General features: G+C 44.1%; 1 protein-coding gene across 1 annotated transcript in view; it reads right to left on the minus strand.

Annotated features, from left to right (window-relative positions):
- LOC126095649 (uncharacterized) overlaps positions 1–21,099 on the minus strand; it is a 394,024-nt gene that overhangs the window by 129,561 nt on the left and 243,364 nt on the right. The window contains exons 5-7 of the mRNA XM_049910410.1: positions 17,543–17,668; positions 5,824–6,066; positions 184–453 (exon numbers count right to left, since the gene is read on the minus strand). Coding sequence (XP_049766367.1) covers positions 184–453; positions 5,824–6,066; positions 17,543–17,668 — 639 coding nt within the window. The remainder of the gene's footprint in view (positions 1–183; positions 454–5,823; positions 6,067–17,542; positions 17,669–21,099) is intronic.

Raw genomic sequence — 21,099 nt, forward strand, 5'->3', positions numbered from 1 at the left:
ATGCAAAGCATTTTGAAAATATCTCAAATAATAAAGTTATTGTAGAGCTGTGAAATCGCTTCAATCATTTGTAATAACCCTGTATAGTGCCTCGTTGTGTGGCACCACATTCTGCAGTTATCCTTAATTTGTGAGCACGAGTGTCGTGATACGCGCGCAGAGAATGCAGCAGGCGCACCGTACCTTGGAGAAACCGTGCAGTGCAGGGTGGTTGGAGAGGCGGTCGATGTCCTCGGTGTCGTCGGTGGCGGCTGCGCGGTCGACGCGGCAGTCGAACGCCGTCTCGTAGATGTGCCGGCGCGCGCGCGGCTGCCCGCTCATGTCCAGGTACTCGTCGTCGAGGTCCGCGTCGCTGTCGCTGAAGCGTGCGCCGTCGCCTAGCGGAGGCGTAGCCTGCTGCGGCTGCCCGGGCTCTTCCGTCGCGCTTCCGCCCGCGCAGGAACACGACGCCACCTGCCGCACGGCGACGTTGCTCCAGCAACCAGTAATACGCTTTCTGTCGTCTTTTGTCGAAGGAAGGAAGGAAGGAAGATTACGGTTTGTCGTCCCGTCAAGATGGAAGTCATTAGCGACGAAGTACAAGCTCGGCATGTTTCAAGGACGGAGAAGGAAATAGGCCGTGCCCTTTCTTAGGAACCGTCCCGGTGATTAAGGAAAATCTCGGAAGACCTAAACCTGGAAGACTGGACGAGAACTTCAACCATCGTTCTCCCAAGTCCAGTGTACTAACGAATGTGCAGCCTCACTCGTTGGTGTTTCTACACTCCTGGAAATGGAAAAAAGAACACATTGACACCGGTGTGTCAGACCCACCATACTTGCTCCAGACACTGCGAGAGGGCTGTACAAGCAATGATCACACGCACGGCACAGCGGACACACCAGGAACCGCGGTGTTGGCCGTCGAATGGCGCTAGCTGCGCAGCATTTGTGCACCGCCGCCGTCAGTGTCAGCCAGTTTGCCGTGGCATACGGAGCTCCATCGCAGTCTTTAACACTGGTAGCATGCCGCGACAGCGTGGACGTGAACCGTATGTGCAGTTGACGGACTTTGAGCGAGGGCGTACAGTGGGCATGCGGGAGGCCGGGTGGACGTACCGCCGAATTGCTCAACACGTGGGGCGTGAGGTCTCCACAGTACATCGATGTTGTCGCCAGTGGTCGGCGGAAGGTGCACGTGCCCGTCGACCTGGGACCGGACCGCAGCGACGCACGGATGCACGCCAAGACCGTAGGATCCCACGCAGTGCCGTAGGGGACCGCACCGCCACTTCCCAGCAAATTAGGGACACTGTTGCTCCTGGGGTATCGGCGAGGACCATTCGCAACCGTCTCCATGAAGCTGGGCTACGGTCCCGCACACCGTTAGGCCGTCTTCCGCTCACGCCCCAACATCGTGCAGCCCGCCTCCAGTGGTGTCGCGACAGGCGTGAATGGAGGGACGAATGGAGACGTGTCGTCTTCAGCGATGAGAGTCGCTTCTGCCTTGGTGCCAATGATGGTCGTATGCGTGTTTGGCGCCGTGCAGGTGAGCGCCACAATCAGGACTGCATACGACCGAGGCACACAGGGCCAACACCCAGCATCATGGTGTGGGGAGCGATCTCCTACACTGGCCGTACACCACTGGTGATCGTCGAGGGGACACTGAATAGTGCACGGTACATCCAAACCGTCATCGAACCCATCGTTCTACCATTCCTAGACCGGCAAGGTAACTTGCTGTTCCAACAGGACAATGCACGTCCGCATGTATCCCGTGCCACCCAACGTGCTCTAGAAGGTGTAAGTCAACTACCCTGGCCAACAAGATCTCCGGATCTGTCCCCCATTGAGCATGTTTGAGACTGGATGAAGCGTCGTCTCACGCGGTCTGCACGTCCAGCACGAACGCTGGTCCAACTGAGGCGCCAGGTGGAAATGGCATGGCAAGCCGTTTCACAGGACTACATCCAGCATCTCTACGATCGTCTCCATGGGAGAATAGCAGCCTACATTGTTGCGAAAGGTGGATATACACTGTACTAGTGCCGACATTGTGCATGCTCTGTTGACTGTGTCTATGTGCCTGTGGTTCTGTCAGTGTGATCATGTGATGTATCTGACCCCAGGAATGTGTCAATAAAGTTTCCCCTTCCTGGGACAATGAATTCACGGTGTTCTTATTTCAATTTCCAGGAGTGTATCTCATTTTAAGTCAGTAGGTATTTTTAGGTCTTTGCCAGGGCATGCACAGTGCCGGGCTAAGCAACGTTGGTGCCACTGCTTTCAGTACACCGAAAAACAAGTCCAAAGATGCAAATTTTACTTTTTTTTTTTTACTTGATGACTAGTTTCGGGGCGAGACCCAGTTTCAAATGATCGTAACATAGTCAAAAATTGTATTTCCGAAGACGTGAAAACCGTGTCAGAAACGTGCAACGAACACTTACAGCACATGCAGGTAACTCATATTTGTATGCGCTGTAGCTGTTCGCTGCACGTTTTTGACACGGTTCTCACGTCTTCGGAAATAGGGTTTTTGACTATGTTACGAAGATCTGAAACTGGGTCTCGCCCCGAAACTAGTCATCGAGTGTAAAAGCGTAAAATTTGCATCTTTGGACTGGTTTAACGCTGTACTGATTAACAGAAGTTGCTAGAGCAATGAACAAAACAAACTTTGCTCGCTTTGGCCGACACTGTACACTGCAACGCGCACATGCTAGCTGCTCTGCAATCTTTGTTAAAGAAAGTATTTGGTAAAAAAGTTGATTTATTCGTATCTTATAGCCACATTCAGTCGTTTCATGGTGTATCGTTTCTTTAATGGTCATAGTTATTGTTATACTTCGAAATTATGTAATCCACCAAACGAAATTCGAAAAGACTGCAGTGAAAAATAGGAAAGTAAGAGTCGCGGTGACTTTAAGTTTCGTGCACCTTAGGTCATACATTGCTGCATAGGAAATGTAGTTAATGTACTCCATTTTTGTAGGAAAATGAAACACCTACAGCTGTTCTTATGACTTCATTTATTGCACGGCTACAAGCTTCGGTGCTTCAGTACACTGTATTCAAGGCTAATCTGATGCTAAAGGGATTAACATTATCTGTAAACGCGATGCATCAGTGGCCAACGTAACTGGTTTACGCAGACTATCTGTAACTGCAGTTGATGGTTGTGGGGACAACATCACAGTTACAGGTAGTCTGCACCAATCAGTGATGTTGACCACTGTTGCACCATGTATACGGATAGCGTTAACCTCTTTAGCATCAGCTAAGATCTGAAGATGGCGCAGTGCAGAACCGAAACTGGTAGCCGTGCAATAAATGACATCATAAGGACAGCTGTAGCTGTTTCATTTTCTTACATAAATGAACGGCCTAAATCCCCTATATCTCCGATCACGGGGATGGACATACAAATCCTGAATTTTTATTTAAGCTTAAGAGGAGATATACCTATCTTTAATCTAAAAAAAATCGGTTACTTGGAGAACATTTACTTCGGTTCTCGTGGGAAAACAATACATCGAGAGTGAACTCCCCACGGCATCCATCGTATCTCATAAATACTTGGACACTTGGAAACAAGTTTTTGTCAAATGATTCCATCCAAAGAGCAGAGTATTTTGCCATACAGGTAACATATAAAACTTTCTTATCTATTATGATATACGAGTAACTACAGATTTTTTAAATGGAGAAGTGTAATTTTTTGAAGGCCATCGATAGTTAGACGAATGTAAATTGATGTGGGTTAGCAGCAACATAAGTGAAGAAATTACATGTTATTCTTATATCGAGAATGAGCTTTATCATGAGCTATTGATCTATATGATAATCTATTTTCTCTATGGTGAGTAGTCGACAGAATCCTGCAAGTCGTCAGAGTGGTCACAACTTCAGAGCTACGAAATAGTCGCTTTGTCTCGTCGAGGAGCACCATTCTGGAGCCAAGAAAGTCCTTTTACGAACCACTTGCAATTACTAACCAAAATGAAAACAGATTTTTGTGCTTAACACATCAAAAGATATTTGTGCTGTATAATTTCAGTAATTCACTCTGAATGCAGTTAGGAACAAAAAGATTATGCGCTAAATACTGTGAATTGTTTTCATGTTTCTCAGACATTGAATTATAGGAATAAAATCTATTGGAAAGCTTCAGCCACAATCTGGGCTTATGCTCCGTCTCTAATGACCTCGTTGCTGACAGGACGTTAGTTAAATTCTACTATTTCTTCCTTACTTCCTTCCCTCAGGATACAGAAGTGTCATCACTGTTGAGTCCTGAGTAATACGTACATCTCTCTTAATCCAAGTTTAATTTGGCTTCTTTTGATGAAACCCAGCTGAGCTTAGAAAGTTTCACCTCAGTTTGATGCTAATGCAGTTGCAGTTGTGGCAGAACCCAAACAAGCTATTGGAGACAATACCGGTCAATAGCTTCAGAAAATGCTGATTCTCAGTATAAAAGCAAACGTGCAATTTCTTGCTATTGATGATACTAAAAAAATACTTTACCCACTGGAAAAAAATCTGTTGTTATGCGAATATTTTTCTTCGGAAATATTGAACAATTTATGAAATACAGTGGATGTCATGAGCAGTTTACTCTCTTGGGTGGAAGAGAGAGCGCTGCATAAAATCCACACTGAAGATAGATATAGGTATACTCCCACGATTAAGGAAAAATGGAATATGTTATCTACATTTCACCCACAGCAACGTACGACCTAACAAGCACATAGTGTAAAATCATAGCGATTTCTGTAATTCGTTTCAAATCGTTAGAATTTCGCGGAGTGGGTTACCCGATTTCGAAATATCACAATAAATATGACCATTGACGAAAAATGCGTTCACGATGTAGCTAACATATGAGGCTATAAGTAGCATAAGAATCAATACTTTTCCCTATTAGTTTCTTTAACTTTGTTTCTGAGAGGATGCATATCAGCGAGAGTGCATGTGACACAAAGCAGTTGAGTTGCTGGTACTATTGCTCCAACTGGCAGGCCAACCAGCCTTCACTGTGTGCAACTGCAAGCTCAAATAACTCTTTAACATTGCATACAGGTGAACGGCTTTCACTGTGTTGTCACATTTAGGGAATTGATGACTGGAGGGGATTTGAAGTGGATTCATTCAGAATGTCAGTCCAGTGTCTAGGTCTACATGAAGTCACACGATCATTTAAAAAAAAATCTTAACTTGGAAACTATTAGAGACAGAGAATTGTGTTTGTTGTAAAACGTTTATCAGCTCTCAAAGCTTTTATGACTTCTCCTTCGTAGCAGATTTGACATGGATTACATCAAAATGGCGACAGACCATGAGAAAGCACAGTGTGTCATCTGGTGTGCAGAGTAGATTTCTAGTCTTCAGGAAAGTCATTATACTCGAACATAATACGTGACCCAAAATTCTGTAACTGATCGACGTTAGAGATATAGGTCTACAGTTCTGCACATCTGTTCGAGGTCCCTTCTTGAAAACGGGTATCACCTGTGCCCTTTTCCAATCTTTCGGAACGCTACGCTCTCTAGAGACCTACGGTACACTGCTGCAAGAAGGGGGGCAAGTTCTGTGTAAAATCGAACTGGTATCCCATCAGGTCCAGCGGCCTTTCCTCTTTTGAGCGATTTTAATTGTATCTCTATCCCTCTGTCGTCTAGTTCCGAGCTACGTTTAAAATTTCAAGTCTCTAGCTCATCAGGAAGCTAGTTTAAAAACAGATGCAAAATTTGTACTTGACAGACAGATTGATAAGAAGGTGACCTAATAAAATAGTGTTAAAAAGAAAGAGGAGGGGAGGTGGTTTGGGTTGCTGACCTGCTGGTAGGCAGCGACCCGTCGGTGCTGGGGCGGCATGGGCGCATGTCCCCCGGGCTGTGGGGCTGGCTGCTGCTGCTGGTGTGTGGAGGGGGGCGCCTCTAGCAGCAGCGCCGCCAGCGGCGTGGCGTCGAGGCTGGCGCTCTTGCGGTAGGCGCGAGCCCCTGCCGCAGCACTCGGCCGCTGCTGGCTGGCGGGGCACGAAGGCGCGGCCGCGTCGAGGCTCACGCACTTGCGGTACCCCTGCACACCACACGGCTCGCTTCAGTACGCTGCCACCGTACGCTCTGCAGAGTCGAGCAAAAGGATCGGGGCGGAGAAAGGTAGAAAATTTGGGCGACTGCAGAGAAATCAGGAAGTGTGTCCCACAAGGTTCAGTTTGGAGTCCACTTCTACTCTTTATATATGTGAATGACCTTTCATTTAAAATTCGTCAAGCTGAATTGGTACTTTTTGCAAATATAACAAAATTTTTGAGGCAACTGTGCGACTATAGTGCGCGTCATTTACGACGGCGGCCGAGTTTAGGTTCATTCTGCGCATCTGACGTCACAAAACACAGTCAGCCAATGAACAGAGAACGACGTTGCCAGAGCTCGACTGCAGCAGAGCGCGGACGAGTGTCTTCAGTTTTAGAAACGTTCAGTCATAAATAAAGTAATAGAGCAAAAGCAATGTTTTGATAGCAGACTTTCTTTTATAGAAAGTTTGGAAAAAGCATTCTTTATACCAATTGCTTCATATTTTATTAATAAATTAAATCAAACAAGCACTAAGCCTCCTAATTCAGGCGATAACAAGGAAAGGTGTTTGTATCAATCTCACGAACTGCTTTTTTGCAATAAAGAACAGCGGTAATTGTTTATTTCCTATTGTACTTCGACGAAGCGTGAGTAATTCATAGTCATACCAACAGCGTTTGTCGGTATTTTGCGTGATGTTTTAGAGTCCTCAAGGAGTTTTATTGACTCGCGAGCTGCGTTAGCGTAATGGTTAACGTGTTGGGCTGCTAAGCGAAAGGTTGTGAGTTCAAATCTTGTGCAGTGCTTAATATTTCCTTCATTTAAAAACAATATCGAAGTGTCTTACTTCATGAATTTTATTCGTTTGAATGCAATTTTTTGAAATTTCTAGAGCTTTGTCTCTTCATTAACCCTTTCGCTGCTACAGAGACTTGCTCCTCGCATTCCGCGCTGTGCGCGATTTTGTCATCACTCCACTGCTCGCCTGTGCAGACGCATGGTGTTCCGACTGGCGGCCAGGCTAACTGGCAACACAGCAATCTTCCGCGTCTGGGCGGGCATGCGCGAGCCGCCAAGATAAAAGAATTGAACTATAGTTTGAATCATATTTAAGAAACAAAAAGCAAAAAGCTGTGCTGAATAATTCAAACAATGGTGGAAAGGTAGAAAATTTGAGTGACTGGGAAGAAATCAGGGAGGAAATCTCACAAGGTCCTATTTTTGGCCCACTTATCCCTTTTGAGAGAGCGCTTGAACTTGAGTAGTCATGATTTCTTCTTCTTTCTTTGTTCTTCCCAAATTCTCTTAATATGTTCACTGTGTTCTCTCTTGTGTTCTTCCGACCATCTTTTTCCCATTCTGTTCTCCATATGTTCTTGTTTAAGTGTGTGTTTCTGTATGATGTTTCTAAACTCTTCTCTATTGTTTACGTTGTCTTGTGTGATCCCCAGTCCTTAATGTCTTCTTCTGCTTCAGTGATCCACTTTGTCTTGTTATTACTCTTGTTTACTATCTCAAAGATTTGTCTTGTGAGCCTGCTTTTATTCATCCTGCTGATATGTTCATAAAATTTCATCATTCTCTTTCTAATGGTGTCTGTTATTGTTTCTATGTCTTTGTAAATCTCTCTTGTTGGCTTCTTCATCCAAATTCCTTCCCGAAACACTGGTCCATATATTTTCCTCAGAATTTTTCTTTCCTGCTTTTCAATCTCTCTGATCTTAGTATGACCGTGAATCACTGTAATTTCTGCAGCCTAAAGTGCTTCTGGTAGGACTACTGTTTTGTAATGCCTTAGTTTCGCATTGACAAAAATAGATTTCTTATTATAGTGATTCCATATGAGCTTATATGCTTTTTCTAATGTGGAGATTCTATCTTTATTGGCTATTGAGTTCAGTCCTGATGGTTGGATTATCTCTCCCAGACATCTGAAATGGGCAACTTGTGCCACTTTCCCTTATTGAGTAGTAATGGGGAGATTATCTACAGGTTTGTTTTACATATACTGTGTTTTCTCGTAGGAGATTTGTAGCCCAGTTTTCTGTGAGATTTCGTGTAGTTTTTCCAATGCAAGTTTGGCTTTCTCTCTATTGTTGGTTAGAATGGCAAGATCGTCCGCGAAAGCCAGACACTTCACCCTAATTCTCTGCTCTTTTTTAATCTCAAGCTGAATTCCTTTTATTTCCGTTTCCCATGTCCTCACAATTTTTTCCAGAACCATATTAAACAGAATGGGGGACATTCGATATATATATATATATATATATATATATATATATACAGGGTGAGTCACTTAACGTTACCGCTGGATATATTTCGTAAACCACATCAAATACTGACGAACCGATTCCACAGACCGAACGTGAGGAGAGGGGCTAGTGTAATTGTTTAATACAAACCATACAAAAATGCACTGAAGTACACTCCTGGAAATGGAAAAAAGAACACATTGACACCGGTGTGTCAGACCCACCATACTTGCTCCGGACACTGCGAGAGGGCTGTACAAGCAATGATCACACGCACGGCACAGCGGACACACCAGGAACCGCGGTGTTGGCCGTCGAATGGCGCTAGCTGCGCAGCATTTGTGCACCGCCGCCGTCAGTGTCAGCCAGTTTGCCGTGGCATACGGAGCTCCATCGCAGTCTTTAACACTGGTAGCATGCCGCAACAGCGTGGACGTGAACCGTATGTGCAGTTGACGGACTTTGAGCGAGGGCGTATAGTGGGTATGCGGGAGGCCGGGTGGACGTACCGCCGAATTGCTCAACACGTGGGGCGTGAGGTCTCCACAGTACATCGATGTTGTCGCCAGTGGTCGGCGGAAGGTGCACGTGCCCGCCGACCTGGGACCGGACCGCAGCGACGCACGGATGCACGCCAAGACCGTAGGATCCTACGCAGTGCCGTAGGGGACCGCACCGCCACTTCCCAGCAAATTAGGGACACTGTTGCTCCTGGGGTATCGGCGAGGACCATTCACAACCGTCTCCATGAAGCTGGGCTACGGTCCCGCACACCGTTAGGCCGTCTTCCGCTCACGCCCCAACATCGTGCAGCCCGCCTCCAGTGGTGTCGCGACAGGCGTGAATGGAGGGACGAATGGAGACGTGTCGTCTTCAGCGATGAGAGTCGCTTCTGCCTTGGTGCCAATGATGATCGTATGCGTGTTTGGCGCCGTGCAGGTGAGCGCCACAATCAGGACTGCATACGACCGAGGCACACAGGGCCAACACCCGACATCATGGTGTGGGGAGCGATCTCCTACACTGGCCGTACATCACTGGTGATCGTCGAGGGGACACTGAATAGTGCACGGTACATCCAAACCGTCATCGAACCCATCGTTCTACCATTCCTAGACCGGCAAGGTAACTTGCTGTTCCAACAGGACAATGCACGTCCGCATGTATCCCGTGCCACCCAACGTGCTCTAGAAGGTGTAAGTCAACTACCCTGGCCAGCAAGATCTCCGGATCTGTCCCCCATTGAGCATGTTTGGGACTGGATGAAGCGTCGTCTCACGCAGTCTGCACGTCCAGCACGAACGCTGGTCCAACTGAGGCGCCAGGTGGAAATGGCATGGCAAGCCGTTCCACAGGACTACATCCAGCATCTCTACGATCGTCTCCATGGGAGAATAGCAGCCTGCATTGTTGCGAAAGGTGGATATACACTGTACTAGTGCCGACATTGTGCATGCTCTGTTGCCTGTGTCTATGTGCCTGTGGTTCTGTCAGTGTGATCATGTGATGTATCTGACCCCAGGAATGTGTCAATAAAGTTTCCCCTTCCTGGGACAATGAATTCACGTTGTTCTTATTTCAATTTCCAGGAGTGTATATTTTTTAACATAAACCTACGTTTTTTTTAAAAATGGAACCACGTTAGTTTTGTTAGCACATCTGAATATATGAACAAATACGTAATCAGTGCAGTTTGTTGCATTGTAAAATGTTAATTCCATCCGGAGATATTGTAACCTAAAGTTGACGCTTGAAACCTCCGACGTTCAGTTGCGTGTTGTAACAAACACGGGCCACGGTGGCGAGCAGCATCTGCAGGGACATGTTTACGAAGACGACCGTGTTTACGAATGTGGCTGTAGTGCACTGTTGTGGTTTGGTCTAGCTGTCGCAGTGTCCGCATGTAACACTTGCTGCTATTGTTATTCTGCATTCGTCTCCGCACGCAGACCAACTATAGTACACCGTGTTACCAGACGTCTGTGATAGTGTAGTGTTGTAGGAACTGTGACCATGGTGTATTCGAACTCTGAAAAGGCGGTGATAATACTCATCTATGGCGAGTGTCGACGAAATGCAGCTGAAGCCTGCAGGGTGTATGCAGAACAGTACCCGGACAGAGAGCATCCAACGTGCCGCACATTGCAAAACATCTACCGCCAACTGTATGCAACAGGAATGGTTGTAGCACGCAGACGGGCCCGTCACAGGAGAAGCGGGTGCAGTTGGTGTGTTAGCTGCTGTTGCCATGAACCCACACATGAGTACACGGGACATTGCGAGAGCCGGTGGACTGAGTCAAAGTAGTGTCATGCGCATACTGCATCGTCACCGCTTTCACCCGTTTCCTGTGTCGCTACATCAGCAATTACATGGTGATGACTTTAATCATCAAGTGCAATTCTGTCAATGGGCATTAACAGAGAATGCGTTGCAGTTCTACCTGTTTACCGATGAATCGGGTTTCACAAACCATGGGGCAGTGAATCTACGGAACATGCATTACTGGTCCGTGGACAATCCTCGCTGGCTCAGACAGGTAGAGCGATACCGACCGTGGACTGTAAATGTATGGTGCGGAATCATTGGCGACCACCTCATTGGTCCTCACTTCATTGCAGGGGCCCAAACAGCTGCAACATACATCGCGTTTCTACAGAATGATCTGCCAACGTTGCTCGAAAATGTCCCACTGTAAACGCGTCGACGTATGTGGTATCAGATATGATGGTGCACCTGCACATTCCGCAATTAACACTAGGCTGACCCTTGACAGGATGTTCGACGGGCGTTTCATAGGACGTGGAGGACGCATAAATTGGCCAGCCCGTTCTCCTGATCTTACACCTCTCGACTTCTTTCTGTGGGGTACGTTAAAGGAGAATGTGTACCGTGATGTGCCTAAACCCCAGAGGATATGAAACAACGTATTGTGGCAGCCTGCGGCGACATTACACCAGATGTACTGCGGCGTGTACGACATTCATTACGCCAGAGATTGCAATTGTGTGCAGCAAATAATGGCCACCACATTGAACATCTATTGGCCTGACATGTCGAGACACACACTATTCCACTCCGTAATTGAAAACGGAAACCACGTGTACGTGTACGTGTACCTCACCCCTCATGGTAATGTACATGTGCGTCAGTGAAAAAGACCAATAAAAAGGTGTTAGCATGTGGACGTAATGTGCTGTTCCAGTCTCTTCTGTACCTAAGGTCCATCACCGTTCCCTTTGGATCCCTACGTAATTCGGTGCTCTCCGATACACACGATCGAACAGCGGAGGAGTGGTACTCAAGCGTCAACTTCAGGTTACAATATCTTCGGATGTAATTAACATTTTACAATGCAACTAACGGCACTGATTACGTATTTGTTTATATGTTCAGATGTGCTAACAAAACTAAGGGGTTCCATTAAAAAAAACGTAAGTTTGTGTTAAAAACCATACTTCCGTGCATTTTTTTATGGTTTGTATTAACCAATTACACTAGCCCCTCTCCTCACGTTCGGTCTGTGGAATCGATTCGTCAGTATTTGATGTGGTTTACGAAATATATCCAGCAGTAATGTTAGGTGACGCACCCTATATATATATATATATATATATATATATATATATATATATATATATATATATATATATATATGAATTACCTCCCACTTAAAATTCATCAAGCAGAATTGGTACTTTCTGCAGGCAATACTACTACTGTAATAAATCCCATTAGTGAGAAAGCAACAGAAGTGATTGTTAGTGTTGCTTTTCGAAGAATCATTAAGTGATTCTCTGAAACTTGACTCTCCTTAAATTTTGAGAAAACACACTATATTATATTCTGAACAGATAGAAAGCAACAGCTGATGCAGTACAAGAACATTTGTCTATAAACAGGCTAAAGCACTTTAAATTTTTAAGAGTACATACTGATGATATCTTTGATTGGAAGAAGCATATTACTTAGCTGCTCAAACAATTAAGTTCAGCTATGTATGCACTTCGTGGAATTACTAGTTTTGGAAACAAAAGAATCAACCTCCTGACATACTCAATAACGTCTTTTGGAATAATTTTCTGGGTTAATTCATAACTTACAAAGAAAGTCTCGATTTCACAAAGGCGAGCAATAAGAATAATAACTGTATTTCCGCCGCAGTCGTCATGTAAGTACCTTTTAAAGAGTTGGCCATTTTAACTGCAACATCACAACACATATATTCGCTAATGAAATTCTTCATAAAGACTCCACCACAATTTAAGAACAGTGAGGGTTATACATATTAAACTAGAGGGAAAATGACTTTTAATCATAATAAATACTGTAAGTGACTCAAAAAGGAGGTCAAAATACAGCAATACGATGAAATGTTCTGACAGGTAGCAACTCAAGTTTTAAATGTAACCTAAATTCGTTTCTCCGGAACAAGTCCTTTTATTTCATGGAAGAATTTCTATTTAAAAACTAGTACCCGAATAAAAGGCAACCTAATTTTTAATTTTAGTTGCATGAGTAGGACAAAATAATCATACGTTCGTCAATTTTGACAATAATATTGTTTACATATTCTGTAAACTGACTCAGTCCATAACGTTTCGATAAAAGAATCGTTCGAATGATTTAACTAACTAAATAGGTCGCAAATGCATCATTGTGAAGCTACGTCTATGAAGCGACAGTCAACTGGCGACTGGCGTGCGGAAGTATGTGCATTACATTACCACTGGGACGTGCGTATGTGGTATGTTATCACAGAACCAGTGGAAATTTTGTGGCTGTAATAGGTGTGTATCGATGTCCCACTGCTAAAGGAAAGTCTGTTAATGGCTTTCAGAATTCTTATAGTTACAAATTACGCCAGTAGGTTGCACTAGCTTCAAGTGTCGTTGTAACCCTATGCTCGCTAGATGTGTCACTCTTTATTATTCAGTAAGGTAACTGTCTCACATTTTATTTTTAGACTTTTGATCATTTGAATTCACTGATATTATTTAATTTTTACCCGAACCATCTTCTAGCGAGAGATTACACGTGAGGGATCACCTACAAACTGAAGCTGAGACGGAAGGAGATGCGGAGGATGTATTAAGACAAAGAAGGAAACTAGAACATTGTGTATCTAGTGTAAAACTGCTTTGTGCCACATTGCGGCTCAAGTAGCGCAACCGATGTGACTGTCACATGAGACACTTGAATCTGCACGTAATAATAAAGAGTTTGTCATTGGGAATAATCTACCGAAAAGCTAAATATTTGCAATCATAAATTAGATCCAAGTGCATTTCTGAAAAGACATAACATAAATGAAACTCCAGGATAACTGCATTACCACATTACCACATGGACATACACGTTCCACATCATGCGTTGGAAAAGCAAGTGCCGAGAAATAGTTCGTTTCAGCTGAACTGTCAAAGGTAGGCAAACTTGAAAATAGCACTTTAGTACGACAGTGAGATAGTCTAAGTGTGGTACTGTGAGAGAAGTGTTGTTAATAATGAAATCTAAAGGCCACATGTTTTAATTTTTGCTAGTGTATAGAGGGTACGAACGAAGTTTTCTTCTGAGAAATACAGTAGGTCGGTAAGACTGAAGTAAGATAATAATGAAAACGAAACCATAAATTAAATTTAAACCTCTTCTTCTCTCAACTTACATTTTTTGCAGGAAATATCTGAAATTCCTACCTCTAACAACGTTACAAATTTGACGTTGTATGACAAATAACATTCGCACCATTTCGTAAATTTCTAGTATTTATTTAATTATTGAACATGCCCCCATTACAATGTAATGCTACATGTTTTAAGGTTAACTTCAAATGTCACCCGTAGAATTTAAGATCAGCCAGGATAACACAAATTAAGCGGTTACATCATGTGCCTTAATTTCCAAATACAAAATTAGAATGCATGAAAACTTAAAAATTAACTTAAATATGATATTTATATGTACGTGTATATGCACGGATGTGAATCTTCAAGTTATTTACAATTAAAATGAACTCTGAAGTAGGAATAAATTCACTTTATTTTGTGAAATAATCTGATAATTGTGTCAATGAATAGGAGTTCAAATCTGTTAGCATTCTAGCATACATCCAAGTTTTTCAGGGTATTTATGAGGATATATTTGACGCCGAAGGATTTTCATGCTACCGGGAATCTTATAGAAAGTTGTAAAAAATTGTTGTGAATTTATGAACCAAGTCTTATACAGTTATAGTCATTCATCGTCCTTTCTCAGTTATTTGTTTGCTGAGAGTAACCCTCTCTGTAGTTGAATTACTGCCGTCTAAAAACAAGCCGTCAATAGCTTTGTCTTCTCCGTTGCATGTGTGCAATGCGTCTTCAGTTATTTTTAACCGTTTGTAACAGAATTCCAGTTTTCCATGGCCTTTTAACACGGCTATAGTGGTGGCTCAATCGTCAAAGTTGGCGGATCGTATGAAAATACGGTTAAGTATTTTCCCCCGTTTGTATTTCGTCTCCACTAAATCTCCCATTTGTTTCAATACGCTTCTCTTAGTTTTTTCATCGTTGCAAGTATCAGTAAAATTATGGTATGTTGCAAATGATTGTTGCGGTCTCAGAAATTCTCTCGGCCAGATCTTCACGGTTTTGACTACCACGAGCTCGCCGCTGATTGGCTGTCCTTTTGTAGCTATATCTGTGGTTACCACGCATATTTTTGTCCACTCGATTTCCCCCAGCCTGCTCTGACCTCATTGTTAGGTGGTTGTTCTCCATGCTGTGTACAATTATTTCCCATTTTTTTTATAGTATCGTTGGTTCTAATGTCATTAATTTGCTCAGTTGTAATTGTATTATATCGTTGGAATCATCACATCCATCGGCAGGAGACGGAACCTGCTAGCAATTCACAGTTAAAATTATGATTTTTCCCTCGAGTCAAAATTTTTTAGGGACAGATGAATAGCTAGCACGTCCGTTCGCCCTCAATCACTTCTTCTTGTAAAGCACAGTTGTCTGTGAACTGTCGACAGAGGACACCAGGTTAATCTCAGTCGACGCCCATAGAACATCAAGCTTTCCCAGTAATTGGAAATGTCGCGCCTTTTCTGACGATAGTCACGTTTTGTTTGGTCCAAAAGTTGGCAGTAGTATGCAGCCTTCACACTACGACGTTCACGGGGAAAATCGATGAGAAGAACTCCTATAAAAACGAAAGATACTGTTGCAAGAACATTATGGAGATCCACAATTACGCTCCTTTCAAACTCTGTCAGGTGGCGATAAAGCTTTCACATATGAATACGCGACATCTCCGTATCTTTCACAGTGATCACTCAACATCTGACGCTATTCGCGGCCCATAAATATCCTACCAGGTCTGGTAACAACGCCAAACACGAATAACACTAACGCACTCTACTGGCTGTTCAATCTGGCACAGGTAATCGCAAGTCTCATTGTGTAAACGATGAGAGTGTACACAACAGTCGATGATGTGTACATTTACTGAGTTAATATTGGCACCCGTCCTTTCTTCTAGATGCTTCACTTTTTTTGTTAGCGTACAGGGTTATTACAAATGATTGAAGCGATTTCACAGCTCTACAATAACTTTATTATTTGAGATATTTTCACAATACTTTGCACACACATACAAGAACTCAAAAAGTTTTTTTAGGCATTCACAAATGTTCGATATGTGCCCCTTTAATGATTCGGCAGACATCAATTCGATAATCAAGTTCCTCCCACATTCGGCGCAGCATGTCCCCATCAATGAGTTCGAAAGCATCGTTGATGCGAGCTCGCAGTTCTGGCACGTTTCTTGGTAGAGGAGGTTTAAACACTGAATCTTTCACATAGCCCCGCAGAAAGAAATCGCATGGGGTTAAGTCGGGAGAGCGTGGAGGCCATGACATGAATTGCTGATCATGATCTCCACCACGACCGATCCATCGGTTTTCCAATCTCCTGTTTAAGAACTGCCGAACATCATGATGGAAGTGCGGTGGAGCACCATCCTGTTGAAAGATGAAGTCGGCGCTGTCGGTCTCCAGTTGTGGCATGAGCCAATTTTCCAGCATGTCCAGATACACGTGTCCTGTAACGTTTTTTTCGCAGAAGAAAAAGGGGCCGTAAACTTTAAACCGTGAGATTGCACAAAACACGTTAACTTTTGGTGAATTGCGAATTTGCTGCACGAATGCGTGAGGATTCTCTACCGCCCAGATTCGCACATTGTGTCTGTTCACTTAACCATTAAGAAAAAATGTTGCTTCATCACTGAAAACAAGTTTCGCACTGAACGCATCCTCTTCCATGAGCTGTTGCAACCGCGCCGAAACTTCAAAGCGTTTGACTTTGTCATCGGGTGTCAGGGCTTGTAGCAATTGTAAACGGTAAGGATTCTGCTTTAGCCTTTTCCGTAAGATTTTCCAAACCGTCGGCTGTGGTACGTTTAGCTCCCTGCTTGCTTTGTTCGTCGACTTCCGCGGGCTACGCGTGAAAATTGCCCGCACGCGTTCAACCATTTCTTCGCTCACTGCAGGCCGACCCGTTGATTTCCCCTTACAGAGGCATCCAGAAGCTTTAAACTGCGCATACCATCGCCGAATAGAGTTAGCAGTTGGTGGATCTTTGTTGAACTTCGTCCTGAAGTGTCGTTGCACTGTGATGACTGACTGATGTGAGTGCATTTCAAGCACGACATACGCTTTCTCGGCTCCTGTCGTCATTTTGTCTCACTGCGCTCTCGAGCGCTATGGCGGCACAAACCTGAAGTGTGGCTTCAGCCGAACAAAACTTTATGAGTTTTTCTACGTATCTGTAGTGTGTCGTGACCATATGTCAATGAATGGAGCTACAATGAATTTATGAAATCGCTTCAATCATTTGTAATAGCCCTGTATACAGCGCGAGAGCCGCACACAGAGAGAAACTACGTAAGTCACCGTTAGCTGCACTGCACTGTTACGCGGGAAATTCATTCTTAATCATTTATTACGGAAATTACGGCTTTTTTCCTGGAGAGGTTACTTCCCTACCAAAAACACCTACTCGCTCATCAGTTTACAGGTAGACTACAACAGTACGAGATGGTAACTGTGGGTGGGACAGAGGGAGCGGTCAAACTTATTCTACCAGTGATTGTTGCTATGACAGCTGCCCCGTAGCTGTCCATCGCTTTGTTATTCCGGTTAAGGTATAGGAAAGCTAGAGGGAGCGGGGCCACGTGTGTGTCTACCTGTTGCTGGCGGCGCAGAGAGGGCGCTGGCAGCGGCGGGGGCGGCGGCTCTGGTTCGTCGCGCTCCCGGAAGAGGTCGGCGTAGTAGTAGGGCGATCTGTTGCGGCGCTCGGCCCCCGCGGCAGGCTGCGGCGGCTGCAGCTGCGTCTGCTGCGGCACCAGCTCTGCCTCTTCGTACCACTCCCCGCTCTCGTCGAGAGCACCCTGCAAGCGCACACAACAAGTTGCAGCATGCAAAAGCTCGTGTAGACGATCTAATAATGCTGCTACGATCGACGTGTTTGTCAAACAAAGTTTGGGTGTGACTTGTGTGTCAAACGAAACCGTGTACGACGGGCTCATGTAGACGATCAAATAATGCTGCTCTGATTCACGAGTTTGTCAAACAAAGTTTGGGTTTGACTTGTTTGTCAAACTGAATCCGTGTAGGACGTATCTGTCAATCGGAGTCCTTGTTTGACGCGCTCGTCATACGGAGTCCGTGCTGGACTTGTTTATCAAACTGAGTCTGTGACAGACTTGCTTGTTACACGAATAGTGTGTCTGACTTGTTTGGCGAGTGGGGACGGCGTTTGATCTGTTTCTCGAACAATGACAGTGTTAGACGTGTTTGTTAAAAATATTCACTGACGTCCGATTTGACAGACTAGCTTGACCGTTTATGCCTAATGCTGTCAAACAAAAGTCGGTTGCTTGCCAGACTTAAAAAATGATGATCGTCCGACTGTTGAGGTTTTGCCGCGTATTTAGAGCGAAAAAATAATTGTTGTTGCTGTTTCTATCTTTATATCGCGAGTTTCCACAGCTTTTGAAAACGTTACCGAAGAATTATATTGACAAAATAAATGGTTTCCGGTTATTGCCAAATTGGAGAGATGTTGCGCCTTTTCCGTTCAAATATTACACAGAAACGCGTACTGATCAAAAAAATCAATATTCTATGTACGATGTAAGAAAGGGTGTGCAACTAACATGCTGTAGTCTAATACTTCATTTATGCTTAACATGTTTCCAGAGCATTTTCACACGCTGTAGGAAATGAAACGCAGGCTACAAATTTTGAATCTTAGAGAAATGCTCCAGTAGACAGGTATCTCGAAGATACAGATAATCGTCAGGAAAATGGAATACATTTTCGCATAATTATGTCTTTTTATTTTCTGAAGTAGTTCCAACAAACTTGACTGTCCATTCTGAGATAGTTAATGAAATCATCAGGTTTCGAGTGTAATTTTTTCTTTAGCAGATTTTCATGCATATATTTCTCTCCCACTTCCAACTAGCCTATTGTTTTTCTCTTCTTTATACACACTACTAAAGCCAGTGTCAGAAAAGCTTTGTCTGCATTGGTAATTCCCCTAGTGTCAAAATACATTCAGCATGGAAGCTGCTTTAAAAATGAGGTTAAGTTTGACAAACATCGTTTGTACGTTGCTTGTCTGTTTGACCAACACGTGGAAACAAAACATCGTGTTTGATAGGTAAATTCTAGATTTGATAGCGTCCCACCCACATATTTCTTCATTACTACCTCTTAGCAGTGACGTAACTGGTGTATGGCAACTGTGATGGGCGAAAGAAATGAGGACAGGAAGAGGGGGAAGCAGAAAAAGAAGATGAAGGAGGAGGAGGAGGAGCAGGTGGAGGAGGAGGATTAGTTGGGAGGAAAACAGAAAGAACGTATGAAAGGAAATCTTTTACAGACTCGGACTGAGCTGCGTTGCGCAACGGCTCCGTAAGACCTACTTCTCACTGCTACGGAGGCATTTCTCCATTCTTTTTTACTACTAGATGCAGCCATTTTCGTTATGCCAAGTGAGCCAATACAACAGTGTGGAGCGTACCTCTTACGTTTTTTGTTTTGTTTATTCCGGCAATGCACGAATCGGCAATGAAACAATGAAAAAGGAAACGTTTTAATGTTGCAAGCAGTATGCCCTTGGACTGCCTGATTTTATCCTAGTTTCAGTTTATACGAAGGGGCTTCAAAAAGAAAGTTACACATGTCATGTCACGCTAAGAACATTGCCCAACAAGAGTGGCGCATTGTCAGAGGAGAGAACGTGTTCTGGTTTCCTTGCAGACACATTTCTGATGCGGTATGTACAACAGGTGCCTCACAAGGTCAGAGTAAAGTGTCGCAGCAACTGGAAATGTAGTCCAAAGTTGAAGTATGCGGCGGAGTACGATTCTTGTGGGTGAAACATTTAGATTACACACAAATTCACCGTGGTATTCTGAAGGCATATGGATCAAATGCAAAGTCGCGTCCACCATTAAAGAAATGGTGCTAACAATTTGACCACGGCCGGCCAGACATGGGTTGTGCTGATCGGGAAGGAAGACCATCAGCCACAGACGACAATGTCCAGGAAACTGAGGAACTGATTCGCAGCAATCGCAGATTTTCCGACGTTGAGGACATTCACACAGCGGTTCTGAAAATGCTTCGTGACATAGGAGTGGATTTCTGTAGTCGAAGAATCGAACGAGTGGTAGGACCTTCCGACTGTTCTTTACGAAGACTTGGTGAGCGCGTTGAAAAATAGTGTCAGGTATCTGTGTCACTTCGATGTGTATCGTGACGATCAATAAAAGTTACATGTTATGCCGAAATGATGTGTACCTTAACTTTTTAAGTACGCTCGTATCATACAAAAACAAATTACTGAAATTTGCACCGTTTGCACATCCTGAGGGAGGCATCTGTGGCACATCATAATTCGTCAACATGTCGAGATAGGTGTGCCCTGTCCCTGACGCACATGTACAGGGTTATTACAAATGATTGAAGCGATTTCACAGCTCTACAATAACTTTATTATTTGAGATATTTTCACAATGCTTTGCACACACAGACAAAAACTCAAAAAGTTTTTTTAGGCATTCACAAATGTTCGATATGTGCCCCTTTAGTGATTCGGCAGACATCAAGCCGATAATCAAGTTCCTCCCACACTCGGCGCAGCATGTCCCCATCAATGAGTTTGAAAGCATCGTTGATGCGAGCTCGCAGTTCTGGCACGTTTCTTGGATGAGGAGGTTTAAACACTGAATCTTTCACATAACCCCACAGAAAGAAATCGCATGGGGTTAAGTCGGGAGAGCGTGGAGGCCATGACATGAATTGCTGATCATGATCTCCACCACGACCGATCCATCGGTTTTCCAATCTCCTGTTTAAGAAATGCCGAACATCATGATGGAAGTGCAGTGGAGCACCATCCTGTTGAAAGATGAAGTCGGCGCTGTCGGTCTCCAGTTGTGGCATGAGCCAATTTTCCAGCATGTCCAGATACACGTGTCCTGTAACGTTTTTTCGCAGAAGAAAAAGGGGCCGTAAACTTTAAACCGTGAGATTGCACAAAACACGTTAACTTTTGGTGAATTGCGAATTTGCTGCACGAATGCGTGAGGATTCTCTACCGCCCAGATTCGCACACTGTGTCTGTTCACTTCACCATTAAGAAAAAATGTTGCTTCATCACTGAAAACAAGTTTCGCACTGAACGCATCCTCTTCCATGAGCTGTTGCAACCGCGCCGAAAATTCAAGGA

This window comes from Schistocerca cancellata, chromosome 8, assembly GCF_023864275.1.
Source record: "Schistocerca cancellata isolate TAMUIC-IGC-003103 chromosome 8, iqSchCanc2.1, whole genome shotgun sequence".
NCBI lineage: Eukaryota > Metazoa > Arthropoda > Insecta > Orthoptera > Acrididae > Schistocerca > Schistocerca cancellata.